The following is an 18,179-nucleotide window of genomic DNA, read 5'->3' on the forward strand; positions in this document are numbered from 1 at the left end:
CTCTAGTACTAGGAATTTAGTATCAAATAATATTGTTTTTTTAACATGCAAAACTCCTACTGACTCCACTGAGAATTATGGGGGGCAAAGGGCTAAAAGGTATTGCTTTGAGTATATTCCTTGTTCTTTTTCTCATTTAAAAAAGGAAAAACGCTATTAACTAAGTGGAACCTATGTCTAGAGCTGGTAATCAGAAAATGTCCCACCTCCACCCGCTGGGGGAAAATTTCAACTTTTCATTAAAAAAACAATATATTTTGGTCAAAAACTGAAATATTTCAATTTTGAAATGTCACTGCTGTGCCTCATGGGAGTTGTCGTTTGGATCCCTCATGTGGCCATTCTCCTCCATAGGCCAGGGTCCCTGGTTAGACTGCATCTCCCATGATGTACTATGGTATTATTCTCTTGGTAAGGGGAGGTGATGCATCATGGGAGTTGCATGACCACAGTGCATCATGGGAGATGAAAAAACTAGAAAGCCTAGTCCATAGAAAAGTCTAGGGACATGAGACAATTGAATACAACTCCTATGAAGTACCACAGCAGCATTTCCAAATGGAAATATTTTGTTTTTCATCTGAAAACTAACATGTATTTGTTTTTTCAATTAAAAGTCAGCATTTTCAATGGAAAGCAGCACATTTTGTGAAACAAATAGTTCTGTTGGAAACCCAATTTTCTGTCAATATATTAGTTTTTGACAGAACATTTTCAACCAGCACCACCTATTTCCTTTGTTAAGCAGAACTCACACTGTTCACTTAAGGCCATGTTGGGGCTGACTCTTGAATGGTTGCACAAGGGAGGTCAAAAAGGAAGGAACCTTTCTGTCCTTTTTGAACCCCCACCCCCTTTTCAGGGGGCCAGGATCAACTGCAGTCCCTGCTAGTGCTCCCACAACACAACACACACCAATAGAGGCCAGATGGAGTGGGTACTAACTTATCCGTGGGCTCTTTCAAAGATTTGTGGCTTTACAACCCTCCCCCCGCCACACACACACACACACATTCAGTGGTGTGTCTTAACGGCACAATCTGGCCCCTGCTCAGAGCCTGCCAGCCCTGGATTACTTCCTTTTCCTTTATGTTAAACTCTTAAAAACAGACATTGCTATAGATATCAACCTCTGTCTCTATACAATATCCCTGTGCAGTGCATTGCTGGTTGTCCATCATTGCTACGTGACAAAACGACACAAAACCCAAAAGGCCTGACTCAGATCTCACCTACAATACAGTAAATCAGGTGTAACTCCACTGTGGTGGAAAACCAACGTAAAGGCCTGCTCCTGCATCAGGATCAGTTGGCGTGGACCCCTGTGCGAAGTTCCAATAAAGCCACTGCAAAGATGCAAGAATCCATGCAAGCAGGTCTGATGCAGGACTGGGGCCACAATAATGTCAGAATTAGGCCCTCAGTGCACAGCTTACTAATAATTACTTTTGTATTCATTATGCCAATAAAAAGTGAGAATCGTCTCTTTTCTTGCCATAAAGCCGCATACATAATTTTTCTGATCTTCCATCTGTGTTCCATCACATTTGCACAGAGCACTCACCCTGGTAAATTAAATTATTTTTATTGAAAGGTGCTTTAAAGGGCCGGGTACTCCTTATGTCCTTTCCCTTTGTTATTGATCTTTGCTATGTGGCAAGGTGTAATGTGTAGAAAACCATAAAAGATTCAGGTGCTTTTCCTCTGCAATTTTGTTGGGTAAAAACGTGCTGTTATAGATCATGAAGGCTGTAACATTTAATGATATCAGACAGGGCAAACAAAAGGCAATATTTTGATACCCTTATGGATACTGAATGCTTGAGGCCATATTCAAGGTCAGTAAGATCTGGCCCAAGTATTTAAGCGGTGTCTCTTCTTTTCTGAACACAAAATATTTGATTGTTGGGATAGGGACTGAGATTTATGGCAGCAGTTACTTATCTTTGGGCCAGGGACTGTCATTGACTATATATCGTACTGCATCTAGCACAATGGAGGCTGAATGGGTTGGTCTCTAGATACTAGTGCAAATAGAAATATTAAATAATAATAATTGATCTTATTAGTAACGTGGTTCTTGTTCATAACAGTCAAATACATCTGCATTAAGATATCTTAAAAACATTGGGTCTGACCCTGCTCCCACAAAGTCAATAACAAAACTTGCATTGGTTTTAAAAGGATCACAATGAGGGCCTATCACAGGGTCTGACCCTGCATTCAAGTAAATGGAAGTTTGCTCAGTTTAACAACTGCAGTAGGATCAGGCCCCTCATTTGTGTTGTGACTTCTCTATCTGTGGCTAATTATTTTTTATTCGTAAGATTAGTTTTGATGGTGACTTCTGCTTACAAACTGATGGTATGACATGGCAAACTGTGCCCCGTTATTCTCGAATTCACTTATTACACCTTCATGGCATTTGTTATTGATGTGTGCAGGATGAACATTCTCTCTAAACCCCAAACTCAGACACCTGACTTGGGCAACTCCCTTGTCCCATGTGACACTGACATTAGCTCTAATAGCCGAACATGTAATGCAGTGAAACTCCTGCCATTTCAGAGGAGAAATGAGAAAATAAAATCCACAAAAAGAAAAAAAAATCTTCTATTTTGGTATTTGGTATACTTAACACATACAGTTATCTTCGTGTCCTATATATCATTTAACAAATTGCTTTGCAATTCTTACAGGGCGTGGTATAATGACTGATTTAAAATCACTGCATTGCTTAAACTGCATTGTTCTTCATCAAGTGGAGTCATTTTTATGTGACGTGTCAAGCTCTCTAACAAATAACTGCTGCCAGACAAATCAAGTTCCTCATCTTAAAGCTACGGCTAAATAGTTTATAGCTTTAATCTGCTCACTGAGGTGTGCAGTCTATGACAGTAATTATAAATGCAAGGAGAAATTATAGCTGAATGCTTTAACTGCATTAGGAGCCATTTGATGAACAATCATGATTGCCTGCTCATTTTCAACAATAGAGGGCAAGTTAGTGTCAGTGCATTAGAGGATTTTCAGTTCTGCTCTGCTCTTTCTTCCATTTACCACAGAACGTCAGTTGTCTGCTATAAAATAGAAAAAAAGCACTGTAGAAGCTTTAAACTTGATGGTTTAAAAAAAAAAAGACAAAGGAGGAAATAGAAAAACTGTTTATCATTATGACTCATTTTTTGTTTTGCAGCAACCTTACTTTCAAATTAGTTCATTTTAGGTAGCTGCATGTTTACTTACCAGGGACTTTGGAAAAGAAATCTCCCCCCCCCGAACCAGCCTGGTAGATTTAAATCTATAATAACTATTTTTTTTTAAAAAAAGTTTGAAATAAGATCATACAGATCCTCTAATTCTGACTAGTTTGTAGCCACTATCACTGTCTGAATATAAAGCTAGAGATATGTATGTGTGTACACACACATGCACACACACACTTTCTGGAGAAAAAAAAGTATTTTTAATTTAGCTGAAGAATTGAGCAAATATATTTTAAAGTTATAAATCCATGTACAAATTTGAAGCAACACTCCCTGATGTACGTGGGCTTTCAAATGAAGAACAAAAAATTTGCAGCTGTTTAAATGAAAAGATGATACTGACATAAGATTTTCTTAAATTAAAAATAATGCCACATTATATTACCAGACCTATTTCAGTCTGGAGAGGTAAAAAAATATCCCACAAAAGAGATGAATATACAGCAGATATATACACCTGCATTTACATTTAATAGGAATTTATCACAAATCACTGAAACAGCCTCACTGATGTCTTTAAAAAAATACCACAGATGTAATGTATGAATGTTTTTCTGGTAGTAATGATCTGACTGGCAATTCATTTGTTTATATTTTTTAATGATATTTACTCTATTTTCTAAATAAGAATTTAAATGGTAACTTTCATTTTCAATATGTTTCTGTAGTTTGGAGAATTTCTTTCCACTGTTTTACTTGCATTTTTAGTTACTTATATTTTGTTTATCTCTGCTTTTGATGCAACATTTAGTCAACCAATTAATATATTTATGCATTTTAAGTGTTTCAATATGCTTTATATTTATTTTCTCTAAATACTTTGCACTTTAAAATTACTGAATATATTAAACACATAAATTTCTGCTGTCATATTCCTTAAACAGTATTGTATGCTCCATAATTAGGAGATATATTGGACTTTTACCAAGCCATTTTTAAGATAAGGAAGCTTTGAAAATCACTGTAATGTATCCTGGTTTTCTTGCAGAGATCAAGAAACAAAGCCATATGAATAAACTCCAGGAATAACATTTTTAGCATAGTCAGAAGAACTTAGGCAAGTTTAGAGCTCAGAAATTGTAATAAAATCTATCCGTCATCCAAAATACCCCGTCATTTCACACAATTTGTCCTATCATGCATACCAACTAAAATTATAGTTCCAGATAACAGTGATATCACTCTGTCAATGCACTTTAAATATATGCCTTTGAAGGTACTGCCTGCATGCTGATATAAATTAGAAATATCTGAGTATTAAGGGGGTGGCAATTTTTGGGTACTCAAAGACTAGAGGGACAGTGCCTTCGTTTATATCCATACATCACCTGGGTAATGCCAGAAACTTGTCAGTTTAGGGTGTTGTTACTCAGAACCCACTTTTTTTTCTCGGCATCTTTGGAAAATGTGTTTATCTGCTTCTCATTCCCCAAATCTCTGAAGAACAGCAAGGTGCATAGGAAGTTGGGTGTTTAACAATAACAGTGCTTTTAAAGACCCAAATCTGAAACATTTGTCAGGTATTAAGCAACGAAGATGCCAAAAATAACTGCCATATTCATATATTTGGCAGATAGCTTTTGTTTGATAGTACCCAAATTACTGGTTTGCCCACAGAGCTCTAGTATAGAAACTGCAAATGTCAAAATCTTTATAGATGCTAACAGGTGGGGAAAAAAGTCTGTTCACTTCCTTCCTCCTCCCCAACCTCTTTTCATTTTGTGATATTTTGGCAGGTACATTCAATTTTGAATTGTTATAAAACCACAAGGTGGAAAATCAGTTATTATCAGATAAACAAAGAACATTTATTCGTCCTTTTGTTTTACACCGGGTACTAATGTTGGGTGAACAATGCAAAAAATTCCCCATTAATATAAGGTACAATTTTTAAAATAATTAACTCACTTTGACAGCGCTCACACCCCTTTTGCATTTTGCTTTCAAAAGACTGAGCTTTGTTATATAAAATGTTAAGAAAGAGTAAATCTACCCCTGTGTCAAGAGCCAGCACAAGACCTATACAAGACTTAAGACTCATTACATTTGAGTAGTGATGGTTGTGCTGTACTGTAATAGCTTCCCATAGTACCTATCCCAAAATTACCCTTTGATTACTGGTTTAAATGATAGCTTCTTTAATGGGACAGAAGTGATGCATAGGCCTTGTCTGGCGAAATCTTAAAGTTGTCTGAACATTTGCAGCAAGCAAATTTTAAATCTTCTTACAAAAGTGGATCCATTCCCAGAGCACATGCACCCTCAACTAGTCAGAGAATAGCCATGGTACCATGTGAATTACGTGACAAATCACAAGTCACACAGCTTGAATTTTGAATGTTCATTATCAGTCCATAATGTAAAAATTTCCAAAAGATATTCATCAAGGAAATCCAAATAATGAATACATTGGAGAAAATTTGAACTTGCCTGTGGATATTCTGCCAGCAAAAAAACCAAAAAACAAAAAAAGGGGGAGAGGGGTAAATATACTGAAGAAATTATTTGTTGAAAATTAATCACACAAAGCCCTCTTGGTTACAGATCCTTCAGAATTGAAAACATCTATTTGGACTTGCAGCTGATGTGCTTCCTATTAATTTAAATCAAGAAATGTCAGGTTTGGGAGTTCAGTAAAATTAAAAATGCTATAAATTATGCAGCAGCTAAATACTATCTTACACATCGTAAACATTGGCTGTGACGGCACTCACAGTTATACACCTTCTTCGACAGAGAAAATAACAGTAAAACCAGTATCCAGAAAGCTGTCTTTTTGTGAAAAGTTAAGCTTGTGATAAAAGCCACTGAATCTCTCAATTAAGAAGCAAAAAACAGCCCCATATTTTGGCGTTGATCTGCACCAAAAACTTTCACTGAAGTCAAACAGAGGAAGGGAGTACTGACTGAGCACTGGGACCGCACTGATACTATGAGACAAAGTGTAAATTCGATGCATTCAAGAACAAAGAAAAGAATGGCTAGGAACACAAGAGGCGGGAAGGTTACTCAAAACAACTCAAAGGAGACCACTGGTATAAGTGTTAAGGGAAGCTATTAAAGTCCAGTGCAGTACAACACTGATCATCCAAATGTTATGTGTGGAATAACCAAGATTTTAGATAATCAAAAGCATTTTCAATGTCATTCATAGACTATGGGGGACATAAGCCTTTTGGGATAATGGACTGTTTTGGATAATTGAGGTTTTGCTAATCATGATTATATTGTCTTTTTCTCCCCCGCCCCAAATATTGGATGCTACATTAGTAATGGAGGGGAGAGGGATAAATAATTCCTTGGAACTATGAGGGAAAATGCAGAAAAACAGGCTTCCATTAGTGGAAACGACATTGAAAACTGAAGAGTAGTCATTTATTTGCTCTACTCCACACTAACCTGAATAGAAGGCGGACTAAAAATAATACTTAGAAACAGGAAAATATGAGATGTGAAAAGTGGGGAAACAGTTTTGTTAAAACTATTTTAAAGAAGCAACTTTTCAGTTCAGGCCATGATAGAGATCCATTTATGAAGCTCTGTTCTTCAATGCAATGTAAAATGGCCTGGGTATCTAAACTGATCAATGCAGCAGCATAGTTTCAATGTTATAATGTATTCTACTTTTAAGAAACACTTTAAGAATTCTCCTTACAATCATGCCGTTAAAACTCGCTGTGAAGCTGATGCATGCATACCTTAAAAGTTATTCTTCATCCACTTCTGCTACAAACTGTGAATGGTGTTCTGGTGACTTGCTGTGTGTTTTGCTTAGGTGAAGTTTTACGGCATGTTTGCTTGCAAATGTCCGACAGCACAACTTACATTTGAACTTAGAGTCCGTATCCTCTTCCCCAGCTATTGTTTCAGGTGATCTCTGAACTGAAACTCTGGAGATTTCTTGTTCTACCTTGGTTTGCTGTTCCACAGCCAGTCTGTTCATGTCTTTCATTTGGAAACCTAGATGGGATTCTAAGTGGCTAATATAAGTAGATGGGGTTCTAAACTGAGATGCACAGTCACTGCAATAAAAGATTGGGTGTCCTTTGTCCATGTTTTTCAAAAACTTTGTTCCTCCAGTTTTCCTAAGTTGGTATTTGACATTTGCTAACCAATGGCTGATGGTGGTCATTGACAGTCCAGTAAATTTAGAAATCTGCATGCGTTCTTGAGGGCCTAGGTCTGATAATAAATATTTACCTTCTGATGTTTGGAAAAGACTGGAAGCAAACTGAGCTTGCAAAATCAGGAGATGCTGAGGGTTCCAGTTTGATTGCCTGCCCTTCCTTTTATGCAGAGTGGAGACTTCTGTTGAGACATCCTCGAAACGTCGGACGTCCATTTCCAATTTCATCGATGGGATCCTAGAAGATACAGCAGGTTTTGGTGTAGTAGCTTTGGGAAGAACTTTGACCATGTCAGCAATGTCAGACAGAGCATGTTTCTGAGGTGGGGAAGTACAAGACTGTGCTTGAGCTGACTCGGCTTTCTTGCTTTTGGATTTGGTCAGATCGATAGGTTGATCATTGTTTTCAAACAAATAACGCCTGGAGATGCTGGCAGGCTTTGGTGGGGTTGGAGCAGGAGATAAAACTGGTTTCTCCAGCATATTTAAGTTAGGTTTGTGGAACATAGAAATTGTGCTCGAGCTGGGGCTGGTATTGGACTGGGGCCGTAAAGGCTCAGTGGCTTTGCCCAAGTGATTATTTAGTACAGATTGCAGGGCACTAAGTGGATTCACACAAGGCAAGTCAGAAGAATGATTTGCGGCAACACAACCATTGCTGAGGGAAGCTGCTATTGACTCCTTGGGTTTTGTTTTTTCTTTCTCACCATCTTCTTTTGGTTTATCCTCCTCCTTCAAGGGACATGCCTCTGTCTTTTTTGGCTCTACGGGGGCCTCAGATTTGAGGAGAGATTCCCCTTCATTCTGACAGAGTGGAGCAGCTTCAGCTCGGATGCCCTCTTTAGTGTAGTCTTTTTGTATGACTTCTTTGTCATCAATTTCCTTCTTCACTCGAGTGCACTGGGCCACATTTGCTGAGCTGGGAACCAGAGGCATAACTTTCCACTTTGGAGCAATGGGTCTCAACTTATTGGTAATTGTGGGCCTGATTTGCAGTACTTGGGAGCCCACTGGTAAGGAAGCCTTTGCTCCTTCTGAGAGCTGATAGGCTGCATGGATACTAGGATATGCACTCCAGCTAGGAGCTCCATTTTGAGCTTTATTGATGGCTGTGGTGACAGTGTTTTCCAAAGACTTTAAAATATCCCCACCACCTTTTGAACCATCTTCTAAATCTTCCTCTCTAAGATACTGGTATTTAATTGTAGGATCCAATGGTTTCTGAAGCATATCTTCATACTCTTCAGTTTTTACCACTTTCTCATCTTTGTTTGTATCATCAGGTTTATCTTTTTTACTCTCTTTCTTTAGCTCTGATGCAGTTATGCCATCCGCAGATGCATTGCTGGATTGTTTTGAAACCTGGGTGTCATTGGCTGGTGCCTCAGACAGCGATTGCATTTTCTCCACAGCCAAGGGATCTAGTACTAGTTGTTTTCCTTTCTTTGAAGCTGAACTTGTGACTTTCAAGAAATGACCCGTGACCATCATATGAGTGGTGAGTTGCTGCAAGGTGTCATGTGAACTTCCGCATTCCATACACTTCAAAATCTGGGATTTACAGGCCTCAAACTGCCATGTGTAGCTGGCTCCATTCTGGTAGCCATAGCGGTTGTTAGATGACAACTGCAGGCTTGCATTCTTCTGAGGAGAAAAGGTATCTGCAAAAGATCCTGTTGTGGAATCTGGGGAACAAGGTCTGTTAACATCAAACACACGTTTCTTTGCGGGAGTGACCATTTTTGAAGAAATGGTAGGTACCGGCTCCTTCAAAGGCACTTTTTGGTAATGTTTAGTTTTTATCATATGAACGCTCAGATCTTGAAGGGAATCAAAAGAGTCACCACAGAACATGCACTTTAGAACTTTTTGTGCATCTTCCTTGTCCATGTCCTGAAAGGCCCTTTTCCGGGGCTTTGAGTAGCTAGTAGGTCTGTGCTTGTCCTTTTTACGGTTGTCATCTTGGTAATGACCGGTTTCATTCATATGGACTGTTAGCTCTACCAAGGTGTCATAGGCAGCACTGCATTGCCTGCACCTAAATCTGCTAGCACCCGTGAATACAGTTCCACACATTTTGCTGCTTTGTCTGTAGAGCTGTACTGAACTGAAAAGATTTGGTTTGGAGACCGGTCTGGAAGGTAAACTCTGTTGTAAGCTTTTTGACAATGCATCTTGGTGCCAATCAAAGTCACTTTTGTTACCTCCATTTCTATTGTCACAGCCCCTTCTTTCAGAGTTAGACAACTTGAGACCCAGTCCTAAGCCTGTCCAATAAGAGTCTGACAGTATGTTAGCATAGACTGCTGTCATTTTATCCATGCAATCATGTGCTTCATTCTGAGCTTTGGGGTGGGTATTGGTTTTCAGATCCTGCACCTCTCTAGAGCAAATGCTTTTAGTATCTGCCACCTGGTCACTAGCGTCACTTAACAGGGACTCATTTTCCACATCCTGATTAGATATATGACTTACTGGAGAATTCTGGTAACTAAAGCTTCCTTTCTGCTCAGGACCCACTTCATGTTCTTCATCCGTGCCAGTATCATTGCTGCCCTGAAGTTGAGCTGTTGAATTACTGTCATCATCATCCTCTTCCTCCTCCTTTATATCTTCCTCTTGGACGTAACCTGAAATGTAACATCAATATATGAAATAAATGTTAATAACACTGCAGTTTGATTTTTCTAGTTTCACTATGTGCTTTTGCTACTGGACTTCATTTTAATCTACAACTTTATTGTCTGTTAGTCCTGGAAGTGAAAAAGTCAAATGATGTCTTTTTGTAAAGCTTGCTGAGGTTTTTGGATGATCGTAATTCTTTATAACTGCCAGAGATTCTGAGTTAATAATTTTCCTGTCATGGGAGTATAATTCTAACTGTCCTCTAATGGGACAGTTGGAAAATTCATATGTGAGAACTTTAAGTTCATACTAAAAGTCTCATTTTTATGACTTTGTTATTAGACTCAAGGAAAAGAAAAGAGAGAGAGAGAGAAAGAGAGAGAGAGAGAGAGAATTGGCAAGGAATAGAAGAAAAATAACTGCTCTAATATTCCTGGTTCATAGAATTATCTAGGAACAGAAATCTTTTGCCATTTGATCACCTTAAAAAAGCATTTCAGGATGTGTGCAAATAATTGATATTCCAAATTACTACACTTGAAACAATTAATAGGTTCAACTGAAACCTCTGTTTGTAAAAGCACTGTATTCCATCAATGCAAATTATAGTTTGATAAAAGAAATATTCTAGGGCAGAAGCCTAAGAAGCTATGGAAGGATATGGCTGAGATAGACCGATATTAACTATAAAACTAAAAAAAGTAAAGCAAATCCAGTGTGGTTTTATTTGACAAATGAACTATTTTAATTAATAAGATAAACTTGATATTGGTAGAGCTACAAATTTTAAAATTAATTAAGGAATTTCTGGTGGCACTAAATCAGGACTAATTGCACTGAAGTAAATGGAGCTAAACTGGTATGAAATTGATACAAGGGAAAGGAGAATCAGGTTTAGGATGAAACCCCGGCCCCACTGAAGTCAATCGCAAAACTCCCCTTGACTCAACAATGCCAGGATTTCATCTTTGGACTTCAATCAGAAGGGAATCTAAGAGGAAAGGAGTACTTCAAACATTTTCCTATTAATAGCCACCCTAAATTTTTAATTAATCTACTTTGGCAGTACTCATACCCCTGTTGTTTGCCCTGTAAGTAGATATTCAAATAGTCAACTTTTACTGATACAAACATTCATGGAAACCAATTTTTAAATTCACAGGCACAAGCCTTCATGCATAACACACTTCTCTGCTCATTCAATCAGGAAACACAAACAATGTTGCCAACTGGAATGATTTCATTGTGATATTTAGTGTTTCTCTTAGCGACCAACTCAAGGAATCATGTGATTATGTAATAATCAAAGCTCTATTTAAAAAAAAAAAGATTTAGCCCTCATGATGGCTGAGAAAAGCTTGACAAACATGATTCTTAAAGGCTCAAAAAACAAAAAGCAAATGAAAAAAGCCAATATTTATTTTATGTTAAAAATCCCGTGACTTTTAAACTAATCTCATGACTTTTAGGGGGCCCTCACCCATGACAGTGGCATTACTGCATAAATGATACCACATTGATCAATCAATAGAGCTAGTCAGAAAATTTGGAAACATTCAAAATGTTGACAAAAATATAGACAAAACTTTCTGTAAACTAATTTTCAGAAATTTCAATTTAATTCAGTTTTTCAACCTGCTCTACCAATCAAAGTTGAACAACACAGATGAGATTCAGAATCACACGCTGAATATCTTACAGCAACAAAGAAATGTTTGCAATCAACCCATAGAGGAAAAATATTAAAAAACAGGTTGCTGAATAAACCTGAATTACAAGTAAGTTAGAGGCAGCTATGATCTACTTGTGGATATTCCATGAAGATAAAGAGATGCTAAATTCATTGAAGACATTCTGCGTTGCACATTATTCGCTGAATTCTAGGAAGAATACTGATTACATCATTCTTCTAGCTCTCTTTGGCTGATTGTTGCATGGGGATGTGACACCAGAGAGCTTCTCAAATGGCGGTAAAGCTAACAGCAGTAACTATGAATGAATGAATATGTGCCATGTATAATGTGATAAAACAACAATACTACATATCATAATGATAATACTGTGCATGTGAATGGGTGCCTTCAACTAAGGATTACAAAATGCTTGTCAAACATTAAATAAATAAGCCTCTCAATGTCTCTGTGTGGATCAGAATATATTATGACTCCATTTGCAGATGGGTAAACTGAGGCACAGGCAGGTTAATTGACTTGTTCAGGGACAGGCAGCAAGTCAAACACAGATCTGGGACTTGAATTCAGGTGTTCCAACTCCTAGCTCTAGTAACTAGATGATGTTCACCATGACCTCCCTTATGAGTGTGTGCAGGAAGGTGAGCGCTACTACATATTATGAATAGTAACCTTGTTAATCAAACAGCATGAACTGATGAGCAGGGCTGACATTGTTCTTCTGGTGTCAGAGATACCATATAGTTTAGGTAGCAACACTGGACTCCTGCCAACATGCATCACAGTGCCATGCATATTGTAATGAGCAAAACAAAAATAAAGAGGGACGTGAGTGAAAAAATCAGAAGAAAAGCACTTAGCCACTGAGTTCACGGTTCCAGGGTGGAGTTGAGTTGATTCCCCATTTTTATATGAACTAGTTGAATACCATTAAGCCCGTTTTTCATGAAAAAGGGAATTTTTTCTTTGGAAGGTAAGTACTGTACTCTTTCTTTCACAATATTCTCTGTCCTTCTAAATAGATTTACTAGGAGAAGCAAAACCACCAGACAGCTGCACCTTCCCCCTCCCCCCCATACAGATAAAATTTGCTGCTTAATTAGGCATTGACATGTTTACTATAACCTTTACAGAAGAATAACATATGCTCAGAAGTCCGCTTTTTTCCTTTTCCTTTGTTTGTTTGTCTGCATAATACACTGACAATCTAATGAAAACAATATAGTAACTTATGAGAAGGCACCATCAAAAATTCACAAAAGCATCAGTCAAGTCCATTTTTAATAATGGTTAAGGATTCTGGGCAGCTTTAAAAACACAGCTTAATATCAGACATTTAAAACCATTCACTTTGCTTAAATGATTTGCTGTGGGCATTTTGTGTAGTGAAGGCCTCTTGAATGCAGGCAGCCTGGATGTATAATGAATGCATGTATCCATCTACCAGTGATTATTTTAGTAAGGTTTCACCATATGTAAAGCTTTGTATAAACTGATACAAAGCAGATTAATTCATTTAAATGCTTATTTAACTGGAGCAACAGTCACAATGCTTTAGAAAGATATTTTGCTTCTCTTTCTACCATATTTACTTAAGTGGATTTCACTGCTAAACACATTCACACACAATTATTTTACTCTCACACACATAGTGATGATATCAGTGTAGTAAATTGCAGAACCATGTGATAAACTGTATTTACCAGGGACTGTTGCTGGCTTCACCTTCACTCTTCTCGCTATTCTTTTTTCCCGTGGATTTATTCTAATATTCTAAACTTCTGAGAAGTTCAACCAGCTGCCCTTTATCTGCCTGCTAGATAAACATTTCTTCTTCCCTTCCAGCTGTGAAATTACTCCACCATAATTAAACCAGCCCCAAAGTTAAATTAGTCACATCAAAGGTGTAAAATGGGCAATATACAATCCTGAACTACTGCAGGGTTAAAATCCACTATCTTGCAGCCCAGAGTAAAACCAGAAACGTTATAATTATGGATGGAGGTGACTCTGGGCTTCCCAAGTGGAAATGCAGCATTTGCTTTTAGTCCTGGTAGATCCCACAATGTTGGATTTTAAAAATTATGACATTGTTATGGGTAGAAACAGTGTTTTAGGGAATTGTGAGAAATTTCTAAACTTTTATTACTCTAATTTTTCTTCTCCATTTGAATCCTATACAGTTGGATTCATAGTAACTAAAGCAGCGTGGCTAAAAGGGGTATAGAAAACAGCCCTGTGTTTTGTTTGTTTTGGGGTTTTTTAGACCTATTGTATTTCTTTGGGAGCAGAGTAATTATTCCAGAATAAAGGGACTTTTATTCCAGAACAGAGTGTCCACATGGGGGAGTTATACTGGCATAGATTAAATGGAATAATTTTCCCATTTAGACAAGCCCTCAGTCTAGTTTCATTTAGGCACTTGCACTTCTGGCTGGACCCTGGAAGTGCAGAGGCTTTGTGAAAACCATGAAAAGCATGAGGGGTGGGGAGAGAAAGAGGAAAGAAAGAAAAATGCGCTTTTTGATTCTCCAAATAAAATAAAATGGTTAGGGTTTACTTTGACCTTTGGGTGAAGATTTGTGCAAGGCTGTCTGTCTAAACAGGTTTATCCTTCTCTATTTACAAACCTATATCTTAAGGTCAACAAATATACTCCACATGTAGTGTCATATAGCCACTTTCAGTGTAGATGCTAGCATCATACAAAGGACCAATATTACAGAAACGGACACTGTTAGTGCACCTGCAAAAATTAATGTGCATTGTTGTGGCCTCAAAAACCCACATACAACTACCTTGAAACTTTGACCCTTATAGTACAGCCAACACTAGGCCAGATTTACACTTAGTCAATTCTGTTGAATTTAAATCCCTTACACCCACTCACTAACATGTAACTTGTATCACATTATATGTATCACCTCTGAACTTGGACCAGTAGGGGTTGAACATATATACATATTTAAATTATACTGCATTTTTACTGTTAATTTTTCTACCAGAGGATGCTATTTTCAATCAAATTTGCTCTCTTTTTCCACATACAGAAACATTACTTAAAATATATACACATTTCTTTCCAAGACTGGAAAATTTATTTTTTGCCAAGAAAAGGGACAGTGAATCATTGTCCAGAACAATGTTGTTAATCCACCTAAAACCCATACACCATCTGTACTTTTTCATACATATATTCCAATTTCACTTGAAATAACATCATTAGTACAGAGATCTCACAGTTCTATAAGGTGATCTTGTTTCCTTCTTGTCTGGCTTGAACTCAAACATCTTTTCATTTTGGCAACAGCAGTTTCTTTCTCTGAAATATTTCATGCAGATAATGGATAATGACCACTTCTCATTGCTTTTTCTCAAAAATGTCTAACTACATTAGCTTTCCAAAGACAAATCCTAACCTGGCTCTTTTTCTAAGTTCATGGCTGCAGATTCATCCCAGTGTGCAAAACAACTGAAAAGATAAATTGGCACTGGCAGAAAACCCCATCCTTACTCTACTGGATAGACCCCGCAGTAAAAGCCTTTTGGAATTTAATAGGATTGAAACAAATGGGGTTCTATAGAAATGTAATCATGTTCTATAGAAATAACTCAAAGTGTATGGAATTTGTGCTCTGATAGGGAGTGATACAGTTTTGGGGGGTTTGTTTAGATGATCATACACAATTCTATAGCAGGGGTGTATAACTTTTTATTAAATGTCATAGTCTGATCAGAAAACATATAGGATGATAACCTTTCTCTAGTAAGTCTTTAACACTTTTCCGTAAGGGGAGTGATAGCGCTTTGCCTGTAACAGAACCATAAGAATTGGAAATGGAAAAAACCTCCAAAGTTATCTAGTTGAACCCCCTTGATAGTGCAAGATTGTTTCCTATGGTCTTTTACTCTAGAATCCTGTGGAGACGTTTTACGTGTTCTCAGAATCTTGAGGAAATACTGAATGGACTGGCTCTGCCCTGAGGGACCAGCAAACAATGCTGGACATGTGGGAATTGTTAGCAAATTTCCCATAAACAATATTTACCAGTGGTTCCCAACTCAGATTTAAATGGCTCAGTGATGGAGTTTCTACCCCCTCTCTTGTGATGCAATTTCATAGTCTAACAGCCCTCACAGTCACAAATAGGAGATTTTTCTTAATATTCCACTTTCATTTGCACAATTTCATTCCATCCAATAACTTTCCTCTGTCCCCAGCACATGGAAATTGTATTGTTATCTCACACACAATTTACTGTTGCTTGGAAGTTCTGCCTTCTCCAGGAATCTACAGCAGGTCACACCATGGCTGAGAACCACAAAAAGCATGTAAATAGCATTTTCTGGTCATCTCACAATTGTTTATTGAGGGCCAAATTCTACTCTGAGTTCAGCCAGAGCAGCAGGACAGACAAGACATTCCCACTATTACAGAGCCAGCCTCAGAGATGTCCCTGAATCTCTACCACAACACTGTGGATTGTGGGAGGAACTTGTTCTCAGCCCCTTACATTCAAATATAGTCATAATCTGGTAATGAGTCAAGTTGAAAGCCATATCACCTCACAGGATAAAAGCAACAGGATGGGGACAGAGGACCCAGGAAACTCCACAAGGTCCACATCACAAGGTCCACACCTGGGAAGAAGCAGATGGTATGACTTCCAAACATTGCAGATCAGGAGCACTTTATAGTGTAGCGTGCCAGCCCCTCTTGAAGTGGCATTTGCCATGAATGACTTTTAACATGGCAAGGCATGCTTCCTTGAAGCATAACTGTTATTTGCACGTGGTGATGAAATGAAACAATTTTGGATGTTAATTCTGTGTTCTAAAAATAAAGTTTTGTTATAAGGTTTACTGTACGGATCCTATTCCTGGCTGCTCCCGTTGACTTCAGTAGGGCTTTCAGCGGGATGAGGAATACAGGATCATGCCCTCTGTGCCTTCCACGGAACATAGTCATGAGTCCATCACATAGGTTAGAAGTATATATGCTGTGAATTGGGTTTCCAGCCACAAAACCCTTAGACCCTCAAAGCCAACAATAAAACAGAAAACTACAACAAAAGGAAAACTGAAAAGAGAGAGGGAAGAGGGACTGGTGCTTTCCATTAAAACAGTAAGCCCAACAGCCATAACAGGGACCAGAGCCACAATAGAGTTCTCTCCTGAATAATTTTCTCTAGGGACTAGGTCAAGCTTGTTTACATAGTCAGCTGTCAAAGGGTAGGAGAAAGAGTAATTTAAATCATACCAACTCTGTTCTGGGATCAATCGTTCTGACTTACTGAGTTTCCAGGTACCAGCTATGTTTCACAAGTGTACATAACTGTGCTTAGGGTCAGCTCCTCAGTTTCCATAGCTGAAGGCATCTGCCATTAATACAATGAGTTACACAAGGTTAAGAACACTTTGTGTCCTCCAAAGCCCTGGAATTTGCTAATTTTTTTTTTTGTAAAACAGCTGATGGTATGGTATTTGACATTCCTGAGTCAATATTTTCCTCCATGTGTGTGGCTCCCAGCAAATTCTGAGCAAGCATGAAATTCTGACAGTACCGAATTTTGTCTTCGCAATCATTTGTGAGTGCAAATACCAGATTCCTGATATATGGGAGCTGATATAGAATGAATAAATGGGCCCGATCCTGTTACCATTGAAGTCCATGGAAGTTCTGGCATTGACTTCAGTGACAGCTGGATCGAGGCCAATTTTGATATGCATATCAGGTAGTAACACATCTCTATGATTTGTATGCACAAAATAATGGGTGCAAGTCTGGAGGCCATTTCGGAAAATGCAGCTAGGTCCCAGATGACAAAAAGGACAGTATTGTAATGAATTTGAGTCTCATACCCAGGCAACGTAAGTGAATCCATATGGCAACGTAAATAGATTTAACCTAGAAAATCGTAAAGCTGAAACCTCTGGTTCTCATTGCCTTTCTTTACTTGTCCCATTGTCCTCCTGACCTATTGTTTTTTATTAGCAACTACACAACGGCACATTTTAAATCAAACTTTCAAATCAAGTTTTTTTCTTCCTTCCTTTTGTTGTTCTTCATCCTCCCTCTCAAATACTGATCTACATTTTTTTAAGCGGTACAAACTACCAATCAGAATAAGAAAAATACATATGTATATAAATTGAAATTGTAATGAGTCCTACCAGTGTATTGCTAACACTTTGGTTCATTTGATATGAACTTTGTTTTTTTAAAGTACCACATGGTAAGGCTTTGAAACTTCAGTTTGTAAAAAAAAAACTGTAACAGCCTTGCAGCCTTTGAAGTCACTACTGATATAGCTCTGAACAGATCCATTCAAGTTCAACTAACATCAGACAAATGTTTAGTGTATCAGAGGAAGCCACAAAAGCAAGGATTTCATCAATATTTCACAACAGCCTCAGGGAAACTGTAGATTGCAATGCTGTAGGGCAGCTAATGGAATTACACACAAGGGT

At 38.0% G+C, this 18,179-nt stretch overlaps 1 protein-coding gene across 2 annotated transcripts in view; it reads right to left on the reverse strand.

Moving 5' to 3' along the window:
* TSHZ2 (teashirt zinc finger homeobox 2) overlaps window positions 1–18,179 on the reverse strand; it is a 257,252-nt gene that overhangs the window by 94,341 nt on the left and 144,732 nt on the right. The window contains exon 2 of one of the 2 annotated variants that reach the window (XM_074969951.1): window positions 7,092–10,022. In XM_074969951.1, coding sequence (XP_074826052.1) covers window positions 7,092–10,022 — 2,931 coding nt within the window. Of the gene's footprint in view, window positions 1–6,964; window positions 10,023–18,179 lie in introns of both variants that reach the window. The other variant, XM_074969950.1, reaches the window with a different exon arrangement.

The sequence above is a fragment of the Natator depressus genome, chromosome 13 (genome assembly GCF_965152275.1).
Source record: "Natator depressus isolate rNatDep1 chromosome 13, rNatDep2.hap1, whole genome shotgun sequence".
Taxonomy (NCBI): domain Eukaryota; kingdom Metazoa; phylum Chordata; order Testudines; family Cheloniidae; genus Natator; species Natator depressus.